This window comes from Phocoena phocoena, chromosome 14 (assembly GCF_963924675.1).
Source record: "Phocoena phocoena chromosome 14, mPhoPho1.1, whole genome shotgun sequence".
In the NCBI taxonomy this organism is placed as follows: Eukaryota; Metazoa; Chordata; class Mammalia; order Artiodactyla; family Phocoenidae; genus Phocoena; species Phocoena phocoena.
Genome location: NC_089232.1, coordinates 14,294,267 through 14,317,649, shown reverse-complemented (window position 1 = coordinate 14,317,649; position 23,383 = coordinate 14,294,267). Strand labels below are relative to the sequence as shown.

General features: G+C 42.7%; 1 protein-coding gene across 2 annotated transcripts in view; it reads left to right on the top strand.

Moving 5' to 3' along the window:
* The window catches only part of USP39 (ubiquitin specific peptidase 39), a 29,904-nt gene extending 6,993 nt beyond the window's left edge, over positions 1 to 22,911 (top strand). Inside the window, exons 5-13 of one of the 2 annotated variants that reach the window (XM_065890745.1) lie at positions 206 to 358; positions 5,609 to 5,834; positions 7,698 to 7,775; positions 8,666 to 8,733; positions 9,839 to 10,027; positions 14,701 to 14,843; positions 19,638 to 19,773; positions 21,478 to 21,564; positions 22,407 to 22,911. In XM_065890745.1, coding sequence (XP_065746817.1) covers positions 206 to 358; positions 5,609 to 5,834; positions 7,698 to 7,775; positions 8,666 to 8,733; positions 9,839 to 10,027; positions 14,701 to 14,843; positions 19,638 to 19,773; positions 21,478 to 21,564; positions 22,407 to 22,454 — 1,128 coding nt within the window. In that variant the 3' untranslated portion in view covers positions 22,455 to 22,911. Of the gene's footprint in view, positions 1 to 205; positions 359 to 5,608; positions 5,835 to 7,697; positions 7,776 to 8,665; positions 8,734 to 9,838; positions 10,028 to 14,700; positions 14,844 to 19,637; positions 19,774 to 21,477; positions 21,565 to 22,406 lie in introns of those variants that run through there. The other variant, XM_065890747.1, reaches the window with a different exon arrangement.
* Positions 22,912 to 23,383: the final 472 nt, after the last annotated feature.

Sequence of the window (23,383 nt, the reverse complement as noted above, 5' to 3'; positions counted from 1 at the left end):
ATCACCTTCTAGATGAGCAACGTGGAGCGGGGCCCATTGCATGTTACCTCAGTCCTTAGACCTACTGTTGGGAGCCCTTTGGGTGGGTGGTGAGACGTTCACCACCAAAGTATCTTTTCTTTTGGCAGAAATTGCTGTTGCGGATATATCTTGTGAACTCTGTAGACTGCCCTAAAACAGCCTAGGATTTTCTTTTGCTTTTCAGTATGTGTTGAAGCCCACTTTCACAAAGCAGCAGATCGCTAACTTGGACAAGCAAGCCAAGTTGTCCCGGGCATATGACGGCACCACTTACCTGCCCGGTATCGTGGGCCTGAATAACATAAAGGCCAACGACTACGCCAATGCCGTCCTTCAGGTAGGTTGGAGGTGGGAACCATGAGGGAGGGGGTAACCTGGGAACACTGTGAAGCTTGGCTAAGAAACAGCTGCCTTCTGGTGGAGTGCAGTCAGGTGGTCCTCAGACCCCGAGTCTTGTCAAGGACTCTTCTTGGGTGTTTGTTCTGCCCCAAGCAGAACGTTCCTGTCTGCTTGAGGGGCTGCCGCCAAATGGTGGGCCTGTTCCAGCCTCTGGAGCTTCCAGGGAATGGGGGATGGAGCTGCGCGGGGCCTGCAGTACCAAGTAAGAGACACGTGAGCTAGATGATGCTTTTTCTTTTCATGGTGCAGATGTTCATTGTGTTGGCTCTGTGATGTCTCTGTCCTGCCCCTGTGCTGAAGTCCTGCAATGGGAAAGGCAGAAAGCCAAAGTTGTCCTGTTTGCAATTGTTTTGCTTTTTAAAAAAAATTACACAAGTAATGTGCGCATATTGTAGAAAGATTAGAAAACGTTGGTAAGCATAAGAAAATAATCATCCTACTTCACTCAAAAAAAACTGGTTAAAAAAAACTATAAACAAGTACTTGTGTAGGGGGAAGATATAGAAAGTATAAAACAAAAGCTTCATTCCTTTCTTTCCCTAGTACGCTGTCCTGGGGTAGTTAGCAGTATAGAGACCTCCAGAACTTTATTCTAAACGCAGGTACACAAATGCATTATATCCTGTCATGTGGCAATATTATGGTTTATTTTGTTATTTCCCAATTGATACATAAAATTTCACTTGTCTCACATTTTTATTTCTGTTACCAGTGTTGCAGTGAGTATTCTTCTATATATATATATAGTCTTGCACTTCTTGTGACACTGTTACATTTTGTTAAATTTCTTTTCTAGACTTGAAAAATATTTGTATTTTTTTATCTGTAAAGTAATGTAGTATGTATCTTTGTATGTATTTTAACCTAAAAGCATATTATGAAATCAATAAATATTCTTATGCAGCATCCTTAATGTTTACATGTCAGTCCATTTTGTTGAATTTAATTTATTTAACCTTCTCTTCTTCTTGTGTTAATGCACCTTGGGCCTAGATTCTAGGCTGTAGGGGGTTTGTAGCAATTTACAAACCCACCAGCAACACAAAAGGGTGTTTTTCTTTTTCTGTTTTTTTAATTGAAGTATAGTTGATTTACAGTGTTGTGTTAGTTTCTGGTATACAGCAGGGTGATTCGGTTATGCATACATATATATATATATATATTCTTTTTCATACTCTTTTCCATCATGGTTTATCACAGGATATTGAATATAGTTCCCTGTGCTATACAGTAGGACCTTATTTATCTGTTTTATATATCTATTTATATATGTATTTATTTTATATCTATTTTAATTTATATGTATATTATATATATCTATTTTATAGGTTTGTATCTCCTAATCCCAAACTCCTAATTTATCCCCTCCCCCACCCTTTTCCCTTTGGTAACCATAAGTTTTCTATGTCAGTGAGTCTGTGTTTTATGGATAAGTTCATTTGTGTCGTGTTTTAGATTCCACATGTAAGTGATATCATAAGGTATTTGTCTTTCTCTTTCTGGCTTACTTCACTTAGTATGATAATCTTTAGGTCCATCCATGTTTCTGTAAAAGGCATTATTTCATTCTTTTTGTGGCTGAGTAACATTCTAGAGTGTGTGTGTGTGTGTGTGTGTGTGTGTGTATCACATCTTCTTTATCCATTCATCTGTTGATGGACATTTAACTTGTTTCCGTGTCTTGGCTGTTGTAAATAGTGCTTCTATGAATATTGGGGTGCATGTGTTTTTTCGAATTATAGTTATCTCCGGATATATGCTTAGGAGTGGGATTGTTGGATCATACAGTAGCTCTGTTTTTAGCTTTTTAAGGAACCGCCATACTGTTCTCCATAGTGACTGCACCAATTTACATTCCTACCAGCAGTGTAGGAGGGTTCCCAAAAGGGTGTTCTTCATCTTGCATTGTCACTGTTAGCATTGAAAACAACTTTTTCCATTTTTTTTTTAATGTATTTCATTTATAGATTTTTGGCTGTATTGGGTCTTGGTTGCTGTGTGCGGACTTTCTCTAGTTGCGGCGAGTGGGGGCTACTCTTCGTTGTGGTGCGTGGGCTGCTCATTGTGGTGGCTTCTCTTGTTGCGGAGCATGGGCTCTAGGCGCGTGGGTTTCAGTAGTTGTGGCACGTGGGCTCAGTAGTTGTGGCTCGTGGGCTCTAGAGCACAGGCTCAGTAGTTGTGGCGCACGGGCTTAGTTGCTCTGCGGCATGTGAGATCCTCCTGGACCAGGGCTTGAACCCATGTCCCCTGCATTGGCAGGCAGTTTCTTAACCACTGCGCCAGCAGGGAAGCCCAACTTTTTCCATTTTGATAGATATCTCCATTTTAATTTACTTTTTAAGAATTCACTTCTAAAGTTGATTATTATATTTTTTCATGAGTTGTTGGGCCTTATGTGCTCATTTTTCTATTAGTGGTCCATTTTATTGAGGATTAAAAGTATGCTGGAGAGGGCGTGGAGAAAAGGGAACACTCTTGCACTGTTGGTGGGAATGTAAATTGTTACAGCCACTATGGAGAACAGTATGGAGGTTCCTTAAAAAACTAAAAATAGAATTACCATACGACCCAGCAATCCCAATACTGGGCATATATCCTGAGAAAACCATAATTCAAAAAGAGTCATGTACCAAAATGTTCATTGCAGCTCTATTTATAATAGCCAGGACATGGAAGCAACCTAAGTGTCCATCATCAGATGAATGGATAAAGAAGATGTGGCACATATATACAATGGAATATTACTCAGACATAAAAAGAAATGAAATTGAGATATTTGTAGTGAGGTGGATAGACCTAGAGTCTGTCATACAGAGTGAAGTAAGTCAGAAAAAGAAAAACACCGTATGCTAACACATATGTATGGAATCTAAGGGAAAAAAAGGTCATGAAGAACCTAGGGGTAAGATGGGAATAAAGACACAGACCTACTAGAGAATGGACTTGAGGATATGGGGAGGGGGAAGGGTAAGCTGTGACAAAGTGAGAGAGTGGCATGGACATATATACACTACCAAATGTAAAATAGATAGCTAGTGGGAAGCAGCTGCATAGCACAGGGAGATCAGCTCGGTGGTTTGTGACCACCTAGAGGGGTGGGATAGGGAGGGTGGGAGGGAGGGAGACGCAAGAGGGAAGAGATATGGGAACATGTGTATATGTATAACTGATTCACTTTGTTACAAAGCAGAAACTAACACACCATTGTAAAGCAATTATACTCCAATAAAGGTGTTAAAAAAAATCAGATGTTCAAACTTAAAAAAAAAGTATACATATATATATTGGCCTTTTTTTTTGCATATGTTGCATATATTTCGTTCTAGTTCTTTTTTGGCCTTTAAACTTTGTTCGTGATATTTTTGCATGAAGAATTTGGTAAAAAATTGTAAAAGTATATCTGTGAATTTTGGTGTCTGCCATTGGTGTCATGCCTGGTCCCTGGAGAGGTCAGATTCTTAGGTGGAGAGAGACTTTGTGGACTGTTCCTCTTACAGCCTCTTGTGGCTTTGTGAAGACTGTTACAGGATGGACAGATAGGATTTGGATATGGGCAGGGCAGCTAGTTTTGGCTTTGTGATGGGTTTCAGTCCCCATAGGAAGTTCTCTTTATTTATACAAATAAGTAGATCACCTGGCTCTGTAGCGCGATGAATAGTGCATTGGACTTCTATTTATACAAACAAGGAGACGAACAAATCCTTTTTGATGTTTCCACTAAAATGGGATTGAATGGACCAAGTACTCCACCTGGAGGCTGAATAATTTCTCTCCGAGGACACCTACTGCTTGTATTGTTGCTGAAACCAGGGAGCAACCTCTCTCCACAGCATGGATAAGCAAGAATTAGTATAAACCATTCATATGCTTCTCCTTTTTTGAGAGTAACTCTAAGCCGGAAATCCTTGTTTCTTCAGCTGAGCTAAGCTTGTAGGGGCTTTCCTGATCATCTCTATCGTTACCCTGAGTTGTATCCTGAGTTGTCTTTCCCAGAGATACCTGGGTCTTCCCCAGAGACACATGGGTTTAATTGTGTGTTTAACAGCATCCTTCTATCCTTGCTTGTCAAAGAAAGTTGTGCTCATGGTAAGCATAGCACTGACGAGGATTCATGAACCCATCAGGAGGGACCTGTGGGGAGACTGCATTTATTTAGGGTCTGAACCGTGGTCTCCTTCCCAGTTTCATAACTCACACTAATAAGCATGTGTTTCTTCTTGAACTAACATGGCTGCTCTTTATCTTTTTGCTTAATGAGATAAAATTAATTTTTGTTCTCTTAAACCTTTTAACTATTTTCCATCATAACAGAGTACACTCATTTTTATATACAGTTGTATCGTTTTGTTTTGTTTTGTTTTTGGCCGTGCCACACAACATGTGGGATCTTAGTTTCCCAACCAGGGATCGAACCTGTGCCCCCTACAGTGGAAGTGCAGAGTCTTAACCACTGGACCACCAGGGAAGTCCCTGTATCATTTTATTACCACCCTCTCAATACCACATTTGGGGAAGACACCAGGTTTTACTAAGATGTTTTTCATATTGTTTTAATGTACAGTTGAGAGATGGGGGAACTGTGGTCTCCAGATAGTTCTCTCTGCCCCAGCCAAATACATGGTGAAGAAAGAGTATCTGGGTTTCTAGCCTTCAGTTCCTGTGAATCCAAACATAGTTACAGGTCTAATTAGAGTAAACAAAGGAAATTTTTAATTGGTCAGCAGATAGGGATTTGAATACCTTTTTTTTTTTTTTTTTTTTTTTTTTGCAGTACGCTGGCCTCTCCCGTTGCGGAGCGCAGGCTCAGCGGCCATGGCTCATGGCCCCAGCTGCTCTGCGGTATGTGGGATCTTCCCGGGCCAGGGCACGAACCCGTGTCCCCTGCATCGGCAGGCGGACTCTCAACCACTGCGCCACCAGGGAAGCCCGGATACTTTTATTTTAAAACCCTTTGTTATACCCACGTTAGCAGAGTGTCTGCAGAACTGAACTTTCTGTGGAACTCACTATAAAGGATGTTTCTCTAATGTGAACTCTAGGGGGGGATTCTCTGGGAGTGCATTTGCTTCTGATTCTTTAAGGCATCACAGGCACAGTTCTATTAGAAGAACTTTAGGTGGACAAGCTTGGCTCCCAGGGGTCCTGAAGAAAGGCTGTGGATTAATTGGAGTGTTTGTTTGATTTCCAGGCTCTGTCTAACGTTCCTCCTCTCCGAAACTACTTCCTGGAAGAAGACAATTATAAGAACATCAAGCGTCCTCCTGGGGATATCATGTTCCTGTTGGTCCAGCGTTTTGGAGAGCTGATGAGAAAGCTCTGGAACCCTCGAAATTTCAAGGCACATGTGTCTCCCCATGAGATGCTTCAAGCTGTCGTCCTTTGCAGCAAGAAGACTTTTCAGATCACCAAGCAAGGTAAGGAAGGAGTAATTCATGTTTTCTCACTTCAGGGCAACACAACTAATTTGATGAGCACATTTACTTCCACTTTGCTGTGAACCTTACAGTAGCCGGAGCGAGTGTCCAGTGCATACTGTGGTTAGGTTCCTCACTCTTCCTTCCTCAGCCTGCCCTGCCCAGGGTCCCAAGCGATTTTAGCTGGATAGAAAGTCTGTCTGCTTTGGTGAACTAAACTCTACGACTCAGGAAAACCAGGAGGCTGGGAAAGGCACCAACCCTTATTAAGCGCCTGCCACTTTTGGTTCTCATTTTGCCATGTTGCAGACTAGAATATTTTATTTTGACTATTTTTATCTCTCCAAACTCAATTAGTTGTTGCCACATGAGTAGCTCTTAGTACCTGTATCTGATATGATATTCTCTAGCATCCAGGTCAGTTGATTCACCATTCACTCATGGTGCTAGTAGGTTTTAATGCTACCAGGATAAGAAACACAGTTTTTTCTTCCAGGAGCTCCTGTTCTAGTGGGGAAGACAGTTTATGTAGAAAGATGATTACAGGGTGTTGAGTGCTGTGATAGAGGAAGCACAACATGCTATGGGAGGGAGCACAGAGTAAGGAGGCCTGTCGAGCACATGGGAGGTAGGCTGGGGGTCAGAGTGAAGGAAGAGACACCTAAGTTTTAGGTAGCGGGGAGACAGGGTGGGGTTGGGCATTCCAGGTAGAGAGGACACCGGACAGGAGCATGGAGCTGCCTGGTGCAGAGAGAAGACTGCATGTGGCTGGACCCTTGGATCCAACGATGAGAGCCGAGGTGGACCAGGTGTTGGGTTTATATGCCACTATATATAAGGAGGCTGGATTACATCCTGATAACAGTGGGGAGTCAGTGAACGCTTTTAAGTAAAGATGTGCCTTCACATCTTTGTTTTGAAAACATTCTGGCTGAGGAATGACTTAGAAGGGAAGTTCAGTAATGGCCTTTTTTTTGTTTTTTTTTTTGTACGGTACGCGGGCCTCTCCCTGTTGTGGCCTCTCCCGTTGTGGAGCACAGGCTCCGGACGCGCAGGCTCAGCGGCCATGGCTCATGGGCCCAGCCGCTCCGCGGCACATGGGATCCTCCCGGACCGGGGCACGAACCCGTATCCCCTGCATCGGCAGGCGGACTCTCAACCACTGCGCCACCAGGGAAGCCCAGTAATGGCTTTTTAAATTTTTATTTTAATTTAATTTAATTTTTTTTTTTTTTTAAATATTTGGCCATGCCGCATGGCTTGGGGGATCTCAGTTACCCGACCAGGGATTGAACCTGGGCCACAGCAGTGAAAGCATCAAGTCCTAACCACTAGACCAGCAGTCCCCAACCTTTTTGGCACCAGGGAATGGTTTCGTGGAAGACAGTTTTTCCCCCGGACTGGGGGGGTGGGGGAGGGTGGGGGGGGAGGGTTCAGGCGGTAATGGGAGCGACGGGGAGCAGCCGATGAAGCTTCCCTCGCTAGCCTGCCGCTCACCTCTTGCGGTGCGGCCCGGTTTCGAACAGCGGTCCTCGGCCCAGGGGTTGGGGACCCCTGCACTAGACTACCGGGGAACTCCCAGTAATGGCTCTTGATGGGTGATGAGACTCAAGTTTGGAATAGAGGTGATAATCGAAGATTTTGGTTGAACCAGAGAGCCAAGGGAGAGAGTAAAGATCAGAAGACTGAGAGTTTGTCCTTCAGGAGTGCCAGCGTGTAGTGGCCAGGTAGAGGAGGATGCCCAGGGGACAGGATGGTGTGGCCGGAGAGGAAGGAGAAGCACTGAGGAATGCCAACCCGCATGTGGTTTGGGATATTGTACTGTCTCCCAGCTTCGACATACCATATTTCTTTCTTTTCCAGGGGATGGAGTCGACTTTCTCTCCTGGTTTTTGAATGCTCTACACTCAGCTCTGGGGGGCACAAAGAAGAAAAAAAAGAGTAAGTCATGTTATTTTGTGAAAGGGAGACCTTTTCTGTTTTGTTGCTTCTTTTAAAAAACGCTTTGCAGCTTCCCATCCTTTTCTTCTTACCTGTTTATCTTTTTGTATTAGGGTAGTGTCTCTGTATATATGGGCTAAATCTTGTTCCTGAATGGTTTCTTCTCCATTTTTCTTTATTAGAATATGGTTATATCTAATGGCATTTTTAATAAGTGGAAATGGGTATATAATTGTGCTCTAGAAGTCCTGACCCAGTTTCAAGCTGGGGGGCTGGGCAGCATGCTGTAGACATGCTAGTGGTGCCAGAGTGAGGGCTTGGTGGGCGGGTTGCCTGGCTTGTAATTTGGTGGAACAAACTAAAAGCTCGTGCCTCGCCCTGAGCATGTACTTGGGGAGATGAGGCTGGCCGCTCTGTTCATTCTCAGACCTTGAGTCCCTGTGTTTCTTAGCATCCAGGTTGGCTTAGCAGTAGCTAGACATTTTTCATGAATGCCAAAAATAACTCTTAGCTTAGAGACCGCTGAACCAGGTGAATAATTTTGGAGACCTAATGCAGTTTTCTTCTTTCTGTGTTCTGATGGTGTTGGTTTCTTCATGTGGGATTGTGGCCTCATTCTTTTTCTGTCACATAGCCCTGCCATCTCTTCAGGTATCTTCAGCCTGTGTGCCCCATCTCTCTTGGGAAGAAGATAGACATAAAATAATTATTTACACAAATAAAGGTATAATTTAGTGGTATATGTTACAAAGGTTCTTCTGTGCTTAGTGAGAGCTTTGGGTCTTCTGCTGGAAGATGCTGGTTTATTTCAGAAATTTAGGAGTTAGGACTGTATTTTGGAAATGCTTTCCAAGCTGACAGAATTTGCATTTTGATTTCTGTTTGTACAGCTATTGTGACTGATGTTTTCCAGGGGTCCATGAGGATCTTCACTAAAAAGCTTCCTCATCCTGATTTGGTGAGTGGCTTGAACCGAGTTTTGGACCGATTTATATCACCCGAGGGGATTTAGGGTTGACAGAGAGATGCTTAGATAACTGGTACAGCCTTTTTTTTTTTTTTTTTGTGGTACGTGGGCCTCTCACCGCTGTGGCCTCTCCCGCCGCGGAGCACAGGCTCTGGACGTGCAGGCCCAGCAGCCATGGCTCACAGGCCCAGCCGCTCCACGGCACGTGGGATCCTCCCAGACCAGGGCACGAACCTGTGTCCCCTGGATCGGCAGGTGGACTCCCAACCACTGCGCCACCAGGGAAGCCCCGGTACAGCCTTTTGCTCCAGGAAGAGGTTCTACAGTACACCTGACAAGTGGCACTTCCTCTAGGTTCCTGTTGCACCAGTGTGCTTAAGTTTGGGAGGTAGTGGTTGGATATAACAGTTGACCTTTGAACAACACAGGTTTGAACTGCACTGGTTCACTTATACATGGTTGTTTTTTTTTTTTTTACATATTTATTTTTTTGGCTGTGCCGGGTCTTAGTTGTGGCATGCATGTGGAATCTAGTTCCCTTACCAGGGATTGAACCTGGGCCCCCTGCATTGGGAGCACAGAGTCTTACCCACTGGACCACCAGGGAAGTCCCTGGTTGTTTTTTAATACATAGAACTACTACGTTTACGTTTAGCAGTTGGTTGAATCCGAGGATGCGGAATCTGTGGATATGGAGGGCTAACTATAGGACTTGAGCATCCGTGGATTTTGGTATCCAAGGCAGCTCCTGGAACCAACCATAGATACCGAGGGATGACTGATTTCAGTGTTCTGGCCACTGGGTGGTGCTGGCGTGTTTTTTCCAGAAAGTTCAGATAAGCTTTCTAGATCATCTAAAAACTTTTAAAAGAGTCTGGTATTTAAATAAAATCTCTCTGAAGATGGAAGCCCGGTTTTTGCATTAATCTAAACAGGTACAACTGCACGTGAAACTGCCCAGTCTCTTGGGCACCCCTCTTGGTTCACTTCAATATTAAATGAAGTAAATGTAACAGAAACATCGTTTCTTTCCATCTGTGGTGTTCTCCACTCTGCTCACACTCCTTCCCTCCTTTTGCTTCTCCCTCGCTGCTAGCCAGCAGAAGAAAAAGAGCAGCTGCTCCATAATGATGAGTACCAAGAGACGATGGTGGAGTCCACGTTTATGTACCTGACGCTGGACCTTCCTACTGCCCCCCTCTACAAGGACGAGAAGGAGCAGCTCATTATCCCCCAGGTGCCGCTCTTCAACATCTTGGCCAAGTTCAACGGCATCACTGAGAAGGTAGCCCATTAGCACACCTGCCCTGCTGATACCCCATTCTCTCTCTTGACATTTTTCTTTTTATACTTGGAAATTGCCACATGTATGTAATGCGTTTATTTTAAAGTATATTGTGTTTATTGAGCCTCCCAGACTTCCTGATGTTTCACCCCCAACTCTTAACTTGAGTTACAGTGCCTCTGGGTAGTATGGAGAAAGGAAGGGGGTATTTAGGATAGTAGGAACTCACAAAAGTACGAAAAACTCCCGTCTTTTAAAAAACATGACATCAGTATTAAAGTGGAAAAAAAAACAGAACTAAAATACAATGAAAAAATTTATTCTTGTTCTGCCATTGCTCTGCATCAAGTTAAAGGTTTCTTTTTATCTGCTGAGTTAACCGTTTCTTGGTTTAATTCCCTTCTTCATCCTAGACAAATTTAATCCTTTTTGATTCTTTTAAACTTTTTAACTTTGGTTCTTTTTTTTTTTAACTTGATGCCTCATTCCAAACCCTTTCTGCTCTCTTTTTTAACTAAGGTTCATTGGTTTTCAGATAGTAAATGCCCATTTCTCCACGCCACCCCCATCCCCTTTTCTCGCTCACACACGCACACGCACACGCATAGAGATAGGTAACCTAAAATATCTAGCCTGTTTCTTAGGCTCATTTCATTTTGGGGAGGCAAAAGACCTTGGGGCTCATCTAGTTCAGTTTATTTTATTTGGTTTTAGTTTATATTGGTTTTAAATGACAGAGCTGGGGATTTTTTCATCTGACTTTTTCAACTATGCCACATGGTCCCTATTATTACTGTTTGTTCAAATTTAAGTAATAAGATTCCCGTGGACCCTCAGTATTGATTTAAATTTATTGTTATTATAATATTACTTAAAATAGTATAAACATCAATGTTGGTATAAGCTTTTTATACCTACAGCTTTTAAGCATGTATTAAATTATAACAAACTTATACAAGCAAAACTTTGAAACCAATAAAATTGGTTAACAGTGCTCTTGTAACGTGAGTTTAGCTAAAACCTTGCTGTGTGAATGTGGTACTGATGTCCAGGGTGAAATCCTTCCCCCCAGTATTTTCTCATAAATTCCAGAGAAACCTTTTCAAGTTAGGCTATGACATCATTTAGGTGTTAAATCTGTCTATCCTTCACTACTCTGAGATAATTAAAAATAGGGCTTCTTGATGTCAACTTGTTCATAGACACAGATGTGGGCAGTGAAATCTCTTGGCATTTACTTGATTAAAATTTTTTCTTTGCTTTTAGTACAGTATTTTATTTCAGTCATGCAGAGATGAGTTACTTCATATCACCAAAAAGACATTTTTTTCCAATAGTGCTTATACCCTTAGATGATCAGAAATTTACTTAAAAGAAGGTGTGGCTGTGGTATGTGTGCTAGAGCTGGAAAGTTTTTATTTCTCCAGCGCTGTCAGGTTTCTCGTCATGTGGCAAGGGAACTTAGTTTTTTAAAAAGTAGCAGTTCTATGGAGATACAATTCACAGCACCATATAATTAAGCGATTTAAAGTTTACAGTTCAGTGGTTTTTTCCTACATTCACAGATCTTTGCAGCCACCACCAGAGTCAGCTTTAGAACATTTTCATCATCGATGTTTTTTATCGCCCTTTAGTTATCATTCCAACCCTCTTGTCTCCCCTAGCCCTAGACAACTACTAATCTGTTTTCTGCCTCTGTAGATTTGCCTCTTCTGGACATTTCATATAACTTGTGGTCTTTTGTGATTTGCTTCTTTCACCTAGCATATAGCGTTTTCAGGGTTCATTCATGTTGTAGCATCTATCAGTGCTTCATTCCTTTTTGCAGCCAAATAACATCCCATTGTATGAATACACCACATTTTGTTTATTCATTCATCAGCTGATGGACATCTGGAGTTGTTCTCACCTTTCTGCTGTTATGAATAATGCTACTATAAATGCCAGTCTACAAGTTTTTGTGTGGACATGTTTTCATTTCTCTTGGGTGGGTATTGGGGAGTGGAATTGCTGAGTCATATGGTAACTCTTATGGTTAGCCATTTGAAGAACTGCCAGACTGTTCCAAAGTGACTGCACTATGTTATGTTCCTACCACCAGTGTGTGGGTGTTCCAGTTTCTCTACATCTTCACCAATGTTTGTTATTGTTCATCTTCTAGATTATAGGCATCCTAGTAGGTGTGAAGTGGTATCTCATTATGGTTTTGATTTGTATTTCCCTGATGACTAATGGTGTTAACCATTTTTTCATGTGCTCATTGGACATTTGCATATCATCTTTGGGGAAGTGTTTATTTAGATCCTTTGTGCATTTTAAAAATTAGGTTATTTATCTATTTATTATTGAGTTGTAAGAATTCTGTATATGATCTAGATACCAGTCCCTTAACAAATGGATGATTTGCAAATATTTTCTCCCATTCTGTGGCTTGCATTTTCACCCTCTTGATAGTATCATTTGAGGCATAACAGTTTTAATTTTGTTGAAATACTGTCTAGTTTTTCTTTTATAGTGTGTGCTTTTGTTGTCATATGTAAGAATCCATTGTTAAATCCCAGGTCAGGAAGATTTACTCTTGTGCTTTCATCTAAGACTTTTGTAGTTTTAGCTCTTAACATTTCAGGGCTTTAATTCATTTTAAGTAAAGTTTAGTATATGGTATAAAGTACAAGGTCCAACTTGATTCTTTTGCATATGACTGACTGTCTAGTTGTCCTAGTACTATTTGTTGAAAAGACTATTCTTTTCGCATTGAATGGTCTTGGCACCCTTGTTGAAAAATCATTTGACCACAGACACATGGGTTTATTTCCGGACTCTTAATTTTATTCCGTTGACGTATATGTCAGGACCACAGTCTTGGTTATTACTGCTTTGTAGTTAGTTTTGAAATCAGAAACTGTGAATCCTCCGACTTTGTTCTTTTTCAAGATAGTTCTGGCTGTTTTGGGTTCCTTGCAATTCCTTGCACATTCAGATTTGAGGATCAGCTTGTGGATTTCTACAAAGAAGCTAGCTGGCATTCTGACAGGGATTGTGTTGAATCTGTAGATTAGTTTGACAGTTATTGCCATCTTAATAATAGAAGTCTTCTGATTCATAAACATGGGATGTTTTTCTATTTATTTATCTTCTTTAATTTCTTTCAACAATGTTTTATAGTTTTCAGAGTATGTTTTAAACTTCTTTTGAGTTTATTCCTAAATATTTTATTCTTTTTGATGCCATTATAAATGGAGTTGTTTTCTTAAGTTTAGTTTTGGATTGTTAATTGCATGTGTTTAGAAATACAGTTGATTTTTGTATATTGATTTTGTAGCCTGCAACCTTGCCAGACTTTTAAAGTGGATTTCTTAGGATTTTCCACATACAAGATCATGTCATCTGCAAACAGAGATAGTTTTATTTCTTCCTTTCCAATCTGGATGCTTCTTATTTACTTGTTTACATTTTATTGCCTAATTGCTGTGGCTGGAACCTCTAGTACAGTGTTGAATAGAAGTGGTAAATGCAGACATCCTTATGTCGTACCTGATCTTAAGGGAGCGCATCCAGGCTTCACTAGTAAGTATGATGTTAGCTGTGGATTTTTCATAGATACCCTTTATCAGGTTGAGGAAGTTCTTCCTATCTGTAGTTTATTGAGTGTTTTTCTCATGATAAGGTGTTGGATTTTGTCAAATGCTTTTTTGTGTCTAATGAGATGATTGTATGGTTTTCGGTTATTCCTATTTATTGCCTTATTATTTTATTAATATGAAATGGTACATTACATTAATTGATTTTTGGATGTTAAGCTACCTTTGTATTCCTGGGTAAGTCATACTTGGTCATGTGTAATTGGTGTATAAGTCTTTGTTGTTGTTTATGTTGGAATTGGTTTGCTAGTATTTTGTTGAGGATTTTGGCGTCCGTGTTGGTAGAAATATTGATCTGTAGTTGTCTTTTCTTGTGATGTGACTCTCCAGAGAGTGATGGTCTCATTGGTATTTCCTCTCTGATTATGATTAGTCTTTCATTCCTGTCTCTTAGTTTTTACTATACTACATTGTGTTTGTGTTAAGGAAAAGTAAATATATGTTCACTAGCTTTTAAGCCTCTTGGGCTGAGGAGAATGTCCTGGGCCCCCACCACTCCATCCCCTCAGACGTGCTGAGTGAGGCCTCAGTGAGTGTTGCCCAACAGGTTGCGCTTGACCCACCAGTCTCGGGGCCTTTGAGGAGGAAGGAGTGTGGGATGTCGGTTGACAGCTCTGCTGGAAAACCCTCAGCGATGAGGGGCTCCTTGCTGCCTCCTAAGTGCCTGTTCCACAGTGCATGCGTCTAGTGGTCAGGAAGCTCTTCTTTATTATGAATTAAGTGAGACTCTCATGGTTTTTAAATTCTGAGCTTTTAACAAATCCTCTTTTTCACTTGACATTTTTGTTTTCCTTATAGAAAGGAATATCCATACTGTGTTTGGAGTTCAACAGTATGATTGTGTGCTGGCTGAAATGCAGCCCACAGTTGAGGTATTTTAGCCGTAGTTAAACAGCTATTCCTCAGCCTTGTAGGTGGTTTCTGGGGTCAGGTGTCTTCTGAATTCTACATGTAAGGCAAAATTATATTAAAAAAGCCAAAACAAAACTCATGTCCCTGCTCTAATTTGATAATTTTCTTTTTTCTGTCTAGGAATATAAGACTTACAAGGAGAACTTTCTGAAGCGCTTCCAGCTCACCAAACTGCCTCCATATTTAATCTTTTGTATTAAGAGATTCACTAAGAACAATTTCTTTGTGGAGAAGAATCCGACTATTGTCAACTTCCCTATTACGTGAGTGTTCCCCTCCTTCACTTCCTCATAGGGGGCATGAGCTTGGATTTCTTTTTATATCTTTGTGCCACTCTTAGTTTTGGACTGTCTTAGTTGGAGATTGCAAGGCACCAACCTACACTACATAAGTTAAGGGTTTTTATTGGAAGGATAGAGATATTTTAGGGCCCTCAAAGATGGATATTTCCCTGCAGGCAGTTCCTCTTTTTTCTTCTCTCCTGTTGCTTGCTGGGAATTGTAGTCTTTCAGTAAAGGGAAAAACAGTTGGTAAAAGTAGGGTAGGACAGGTAGGATTCTCCTGGCTTTGAAGGTAATCCTGAGCAGTTAGTCTGGCCATCTGTTTTCTGGTCATTGCATCTTGTACGCTATAGTTAAGGATGGACAGGACAGGTAGGATTCTCCTGGCTTTGAAGGTAATCCTGAGCAGTTAGTCTGGCCATCTGTTTTCTGGTCATTGCATCTTGTATGCTATAGTTAAGGATGGACAGGACAGGTAGGATTCTCCTGGCTTTGAAGGTAATCCTGAGCAGTTAGTCTGGCCATCTGTTTTCTGGTCATTGCATCTTGTATGCTATAGTTAAGGATGGACAGTGGGAGTGACTCTAGATTTGTCTTGCTTTCTTGGGGCCCTACTACCTTATTTCTTCCCTAGAGGATAAAGTCTGAAATGTGTTCAGTTTCTCCCTATTGATGAGGACGTTATACATTTTGATGTATAGTCTTATTTTTCATTGACCACGCAGTTGTCTTTTTGCAAACATTTATGAGTGTTCTAACGGGACATTTGGAGGAGTCACAGAAGGCTCCTGCAAGACCCTTTTGGAGGTAGACAGTTGGTTTCCAGTTCTCAAGAGACACGGTTTTTCCCACTCTGAAGATGATCTCTCTGAGAACATGGAGAAGCCTGGTGGCAGGGCTGGCAGGAAGAAATGTGGGTCTGTGTGTGGGCTTTTAGATAAGGTAAGAGCGGAGCCCTGAGGTGGCTTCTTACTGAGAACGATTTGGATGGATGGATGATAGGATTACCATGCTGTAATAGCTCAGGAGTGTGGTGTTTTTAAACCTTAGAAAGTAGTTGGAGCTGTAAGGGGCAAATGTTCATCTTCTTCTCTTGTCTTTCTACCTCCATTGCCTCCATTTTCCAGATGCCCAGACTGCTCCAGGACTGCCAGTGTTCTCCTTTGAAAATAGTACCGTTTTTTTTTTTTTTTAATAAATTTATTTGTTTTATTTATTTATTTTTGGCTGCGTTGGGTCTTCGTTGCTGTGTGCAGGCTTTCTCCAGTTGCAGCGAGCGGGGGCTACTCTTTGTTGTGGTCGCGGGCTTCTCATTGCGGTGGCTTCTCTTTTTGTGGAGCATGAGCTCTAGGCACGCAGGCTTCAGTAGTTGTGACACTTGGGCTTAGTTGCTCCGCGGCATGTGGGATCTTCCCGGACCAGGGCACGAACCCGTGTCCCCTGCATCTGCAGGTGGACTGTCAACCACTGCGCCACCAGGGAAGCCCCAGGTGTAACATTTTATTGTTTCTGGTTCCGTCATCACCAGGACTCTGAGAACAGTGGGGGTTGAGGAGAGAAAACCTTTGTAGTTAGGATTACAGGAGAACTTCTTTTTCTCTTTTCACACACTTTTCATCCTGTTCTTCTCTAGTATTGTGTTTGTGTGACAAGTAGGATGAAATCGGGGAACACGAAGGTCAGCTCTCTGCCAACTTGCGTAGGACCACAGAGGGGCTTTCCTTCAAAGTCTGTGTATCAGGGTTTTAGTTCAGAACTGGGCTTCTGTGAATTGCCACAGTCACCAGTTTGTTCCTGGAAGGAAGGAGCGCCCTTGACTCCAGGGCAGCTGCTGAGGAAGGACTATGTGTTGGTGGTAGTTGCTGCTCAGTCACCACAGAAATTTCCTTGCTCCGGGAGTTCTTTTATATTGGACCTGTAGTATGTTTATTTTGCCACCAGTTGCATTTGGATTTTTGGTAACTGACTTCAGTAGTTTGTCTTTCAGAAAGCTTTGGAGAAGTTGAGAAAAAGGTTACTTCTCAACCAGTCAGCCTTTTAGAGAACATCAAACTGTGTGATTGATTCTGGAAACCTGTACTTCGATTACTTTGTGCACTGTCATTACTTTTAAACTAACATGGTTCCAGGTTAGCCAAGGTCCCCGCTTCTTGAAGAGGACCCTTATCAGACCTAATTCTTCTCCTGTGTTTTATTCATAACACATCTTCTTTTTACCAGAGATTGATTCAGACTTGCAGGGATTAGGGACCCTCTGTTCATTTGGAGGTAGGGTTTCTGGAGCACAGGTTTCAAGTTTCACTTCCAGCTACTTAGGTGGTCTCAAAATTGGACTGTTCTGATTGGCGGATGAGTATGGTTTGCTCCGTTGACTGTTTTCTAAAACAAAGTGATTTAACATGTATTTATTCCCTTTTGTCACCTAAACAGTTTCGTTTCAGTCATGGAAACTTGAGTATAAATACTTCTGAAGATTTCTCTAGGACTCATTCAGAGAAGTCTGAACAGCTGTTGTTAAAGCTGAGAAAACCATACAAGAAGTCAGTTTTTGGCAGCCGGGAGGCATTTCTAGAGCTCACATGGGTTTCCTCAGACTCATATCTAAATTTTATTTTACCAGTGACGGTTTAGGGAATTCTGTGGTAGTCCAGTGGTTAGGACTCAGCGCTCTCACTGCCGGGGCCCGGGTTTGACCCCTGGTGGGGGAGCCAGCATCCCGCAAGCTGAGTGGCCAAAACAAAACAAAACACCCAACAAAAAGCAACAACGACTCTTTGATCTATATGGGACACTGTCAGTCTGTAGAAATAAATAGCTATCATGAACACATAGAAAGTTACATAATATAGTTAGAACAAAGATGTTTATTAATACGTGGTTTGCATTGAAAACTTTTTGTATTTTTGGAGAGATAATAGATTCATAGTCTAAAGTTCAAAAGGAGATACATATCTGGAAGTGACCACTGGATGTGACTGCTATTAGCATTTATTGTAAATCCTTCCAGAGATGACATTACTGTGTTTTGTGTTTTGAGTGGTAGCACATCAGCCAGTTCTACAGCGATTAGAAATAGGATATAATCTCTCTTATTCTACATTGTATTTAAATTTTTATAAATACTTGTAGGCTACAGAAGGTTATATTTTTCCTGAAAATAGTGTAGTTAGCATTCTCTTAATATTCATGTTAACGGTCAATCTACTTCCCTATTTAGCTATTCGAGAGATCTTAGTAATTGTCATTGGAGTCTTCACAGTGAGCATTTATTATAGCTCTTGACTTCGTAATAACTGGTGTACGTGTATATACTTCAACTGACAGAATTCAACAAATGAAACACAAAAGCAGGTTTTATTCTAAGTACATCAAGAATGCTTCTCTATATTTAAAAAAATGAATGTTCAGGTATTAAAAATAAATTTTATATTTCTAAGTCCCAGTTGAAGGAACCTAGTCAGTAGTCTCTTTTGGCAACCAGAACTGAGAAATTTGGAAGCTGTGGGGTAGCCAGTGTGGGTTCCGTAAAGGAAAGAAAGCTGGGTGGGAAAAGAGTAAAGCTGATGTCAAAGCAGAAAAGAGGGCAGGTGCCTCTCAGATCTTGCTGCCTCTCCAGTGCTTGGTTTCAGCTGCATTTCCTAGTCTGAAACCCTTGAACAAATACCCGTTTTGTGCTTAAGCTACCTAGGGTGGATTTTTGTTACTTGTAACCTTTTGCTTATTTAACTAAAAGAAAAACAAATAAGGTTCCAGAAGATCAAAGAAAAAAATAAATCGGATGATCTGCCATTTTGCCGTATTGGAATTGTTACGGTGATTATATACAGTGACAACCCACGTGATCAGACTTCCACAGCCTAAGGCCAGAGACCAGGCGTCCCCTTGACGCTGCAGCTGCAGCTGATTCCCAGATGGGGCAGAGGGTGGGGCGGTTACACGTGTTCTCATCTCAGAGGAGAAGGTGGCACTCATTCTCACAGAGGAGCCCTAGGTTATGTCACCTGCTTAAACTCGAACACAGCTCTGAGGTGGCAGAGTCCCGATTCCAGATCAGATCTGAATGACTCCAGGCCCTGCACTTTTGACTGCTAGACTTTTTTTTTAGATTTTTAAAAAAATTTATTATTTATTGATTGGTTTATTTATTTATTTTGGCTGCACCGGGTCTTAGTTGCGGCACATGGGATCTTTGTTGCGGCACGCGGACTCTTAGTTGCAGCATGCATGCAGGATCTAGCTCCCCAACCAGGGATCGAACCTGGGCCCCCTGCATTGGGAGCATGGAGTCTTACCCATTGGACCACCAGAGAAGTCCCTAAGCATGCTTTTATTTTTTACTTTTCATTTATTTTTTTAACATCTTTATCAGAGTATACTTGCTTTACAATGGTGTGTTAGTTTCTGCCTTACAACAAAGTGAATCGGCTATACGCGTACACATATCCGCGTATCTCCTCCCTTTTGCATCTCCCTCCCACCCTCCCTATCCCACCCTTCTAGGTGGTCACAAAGTACTGAGCTGATCTCCCTGTCCTAAGCATGCTTTTAAAGTGTGCTTTTCCCATAGAGCCAGTCTTTCCAGTTTGACTCATTTTTATGGCAGATTATATGAATTTCCACAAACCTGGGCTCCCATGGCTCTTCAAGCCCACCTAGATACAGGGTCCTGAAATAGGGCTCCAGAGCTTCGTGGTCCGTTTGGGTAAGACAGTTAACCTCTACAGGGCTAACGTAGTAGGCTTTGTCTGATCTTCACTTTATTTTCATCATCATCAGAAATGTGGATCTGAGAGAGTACTTGTCTGAAGAAGTACAGGCGGTGCACAAGAATACCACCTACGACCTCATCGCCAACATTGTACACGACGGCAAGCCCTCTGAGGGCTCCTACCGGATTCATGTGCTTCATCATGTGAGTGGGGCTGACTTCTCACGGTGGCAGTGGCAGGAGCAGGAGGTGTTCCTTTGGCATTTCAGAGGGCGCTCCTTTCAGCTTGCCCTTTCTTATCCTTGACTTTGGGATTCTGCAAGTAATAGAGCGGACAGTGGTCAGTTTAAGGCAACGATTCTCAATTTTGGCTGCCCATGGGACTCCCCTGTGGGCAGATTTGAGACTCCTGACACCTGGGCCACCCCAGGCCAGTTACGCGAGAACAGCATAATTTGTGCCTGTTGGTTTTCAACTGGGCAGAGGCCAGGGGTGCTGCTGAATAATCCTACAGTGCACAGGCTACCTGCACAGCAAAGCATTTTCTGGCCCAAAGTGTCAGAGTTAAGACTGCGTTAGATTATCTGGAGGTGGGAACCAGGCATCGTGATGTCTTAAAGTTCCCAGGAGATTTCCAGTGCGCAGCCAAGATCGACAAGCACTGTCCTAGACTAGAGCCTTACCACCTAAAGTGGAGTCCTTGGACCAGCAGCACCGACATCGCATAAGAACTCGTTACAAATCGCAGAACCCCAGACCCCTCCCTACACCTCCTGAATCACAGTCTACATGTTAACAAGACCCTCTGATTGGTATGAAATTAAAGTTCACAAAGCACTGGTGTGTAGGTTCCCTTTCAGCTAAAAAAATTTTGTGAATTTGCTGAAAATGGCTGAAACGCGCTTAAGATGTATTTGCTATCACACAGATTACTCGCACAGATTGTTCTAGCTTGGTTAGTCTCCTGGGGCCGTGGGTTTAATAATAGCTAGCTGTGCCCGTCGAGCGCTTTGCTGTGCGCTAGACAGTACGCCACGTGCTCATGGGTGTACATCTCGTTTATATCCTTAAAACACACTTTCAAGATAGGTGTAAATACCGCCTTTTTACAAGTGAGGAACCTAGGCTCAGAGTTTGAATAGTTTATCTGAAGTCAGTAGAATTGGGATTTGAACCTAGATATTTGGTTTTACCGGGAATAGGGACTTGGTTACGTGATCCTGAGCTTTTGTTGTGTCTCCTGTTCTGAACTACTGGAATACCCCGAATACCTGGAGTGTATCTGTCTTTGGCGTTTCTTAGAAGTTGGGATGGGTGGGGCTGGTGAGCTTCCAGGGGTGCCTCTGCCATAATCCAGAAGCCTCTTTTCCCCCTTGTTTATGGAAGCATGAAGTGAGGTAGATTTTGGTGTATTTGCAGCACTGTTTTTTTAGGCCAAAGGAAGCAGGTTAGTATGGTGGACAGTGTCCACCAAGGACACTTTTTCTTGACTAACTTGCTGTGTCCTCTGGGATGGGGGTGGGAATGTCCACTTTTGGTTAACACTGCACCTCCTAAGTCAGTGTGTCTGTTCCGTCACTTCTGAGCAGCAGGGAGACATCTTAGGTGAGGAGAAGAGGGCTTCCTCTTCTTTCTCTTTATTGTCCTTAAAAGACGTACGGTGTTTGAGACCCCATTGTACTTCAAGGAGTCCTCAGCAGGAATTGAGTTTGCCAGGATGAACACCCTAAAAAGTCTTTAAATTGAGTGATGCCCGGCAGAGGCCGTGCACCCTTTTACGTACCGCTCTTGCTGTGTGATGGTCTAGTGACTATTCTCATTTTTCTAGCTTTCAGCTGTGATCCCTTCTGTCTTATATCCTTTCAGTTTCAGAGAGCAGACTAACCCAGCCCTTCGTACTCTCTGCAGGGGACAGGCAAATGGTATGAATTACAAGACCTCCAGGTGACTGACATCCTTCCCCAGATGATCACTCTGTCGGAGGCTTACATTCAGGTGGGTTGGCCGCGGACTCCAACGAGCACCAAGGAGATGGAGCGTGGGTCCAGTGAGAGCAGTGATGTAGGTGAAGGCATGGAATGGGATTGAGTTAGGTTGGGTGCCTTTTGACATGCACTGGGGAGTGTGGTGGGACCAGATTATATGGCCCTTGAAGCCCAGGAGTGACCTTCAGGGAAGAGAAGGGTGGAGAAGCAGGGAAGAGTGATGCGTGAGCGAGGAGGTTCTGCTTACGGTGAGCCAGGTTAGTTTTGCGAGTGTGTGGTCTGATTTCAAGGAGGAAGAGCCCAGAACCATCCGGGCCGCCAGCTAGGAGTTGTCTCTGAAGCTTCCCCAGTCCCCCGGGCAAAGTCAGCACTCTTCGTGACCCCACCGCACCGTCTCTTGTCTTCGTGGAGCACCAGCTGGACTAGTGTAACTGTCCTCTCCACTGGGTCGGGAGGTCATGGAGTAGAGTATCTCTGTCTTCTTTTTTCTAACTGTCCTAGTACCTGCAGAGAAGGAAGACTGAGGCTAAGAAGATGCTATAGCTTTGTAAAAAAGGAGGGAGACGCTGCTCGTTCCAGAGATAACTCTTTCCTTGGTGACTCTGTCTAAAGTGGCAAGTCTGACTCTGAGTCACTTTTTAGAAAAGGAGTTTGGAATGGGAAGAGAAGGATGGGTAGAAAAGTGATAGTTGAATGAAGGAATTTTCTGAAAGATTATGAGTTAGTTTCAGGGGACTTAACAAATACACAGGTGGGGTGTTAGTTTGTCCATTGCCTAGCGCAGATTTAGGTACTTGATAAATGTTTGTGGATTGAATGCCAGCTCCTAAATATCGTATTCATTTCTTGCAGATTTGGAAGAGGCGAGATAACGATGAAACCAACCAGCAGGGGGCTTGAAGGAGGCATCTAGAGCTTTGCTCCCAGGGGACTTTGGCTGAAGATGGAAATACGAATACTGAGCACAGGCTGATGGCCCAGCCCTTGAGCCAGCCCAGGTTTTATGTGTCCTCGTTCACACCAGAGCATCCCTGGTCCTTCTGCCTAGGATGGCTCTGTGCTGTCACTCAGCTGGTCTTTGATCAGTTGATTGTAGATGGATGCTCCTTTCTCCTTCCTGTCTGTCTCCCTTCTAGCAGGCCAGGACTCTTTTACAGATGTATGTAATTTATTTCTGAATAGCTGGGAGTAGCTGAAGGACAAGATAGTTTTCTTCTATGCATCAAAGCCTCAAGATTATAGGAATTAGAGCTTGAAACCAGTAGCACCCTTCTTCCATCATAGGTAGATAGTTTTCCTGTAGTTCTCTTCATTTCTTTGTGTTTTGGGATGGATTAAATATTTTCCTGTTTTTAAACTAGCCTCTTGTTTCATATCCTTCCCTTAGATTGCTGCCTAAGGGGAGGATTTAAAAAAAAAAAAATCCTCACAAACCGTCTACCCTATAGTCTGTTATCTGGTGGCCATCACCTTCCTGTCAGCCTGTGGGTGGTGTGTCAGTTTAGGATGCATTTATCTCTAAGTAACAAAATATCTGACTGAAAGAGATAAATTATTATTGGGCTTAACTAGAAGTCTGGAGGTGGCTGGTTTCAACCTGCAGTGCAGGGCCGTGTGAGGAAAGAGGGAGGGAAGGAGGTAGGAAGAGCATCTGACTGCAGTGCAATTCTGAACCTCTCAGCCAGGCCGGTGGGAAGCCTGGAGCACGGAAGAATCAAGCAGAAGTGGTTTTCGGCAAGCTCATTGATTAGGAGCTGCCTGGAGGAAGGGTGGCCTTGGCCTGGGCGCTGTGGCAGACCTGAAGATGTGGGAGATCTGAAGATACAGCC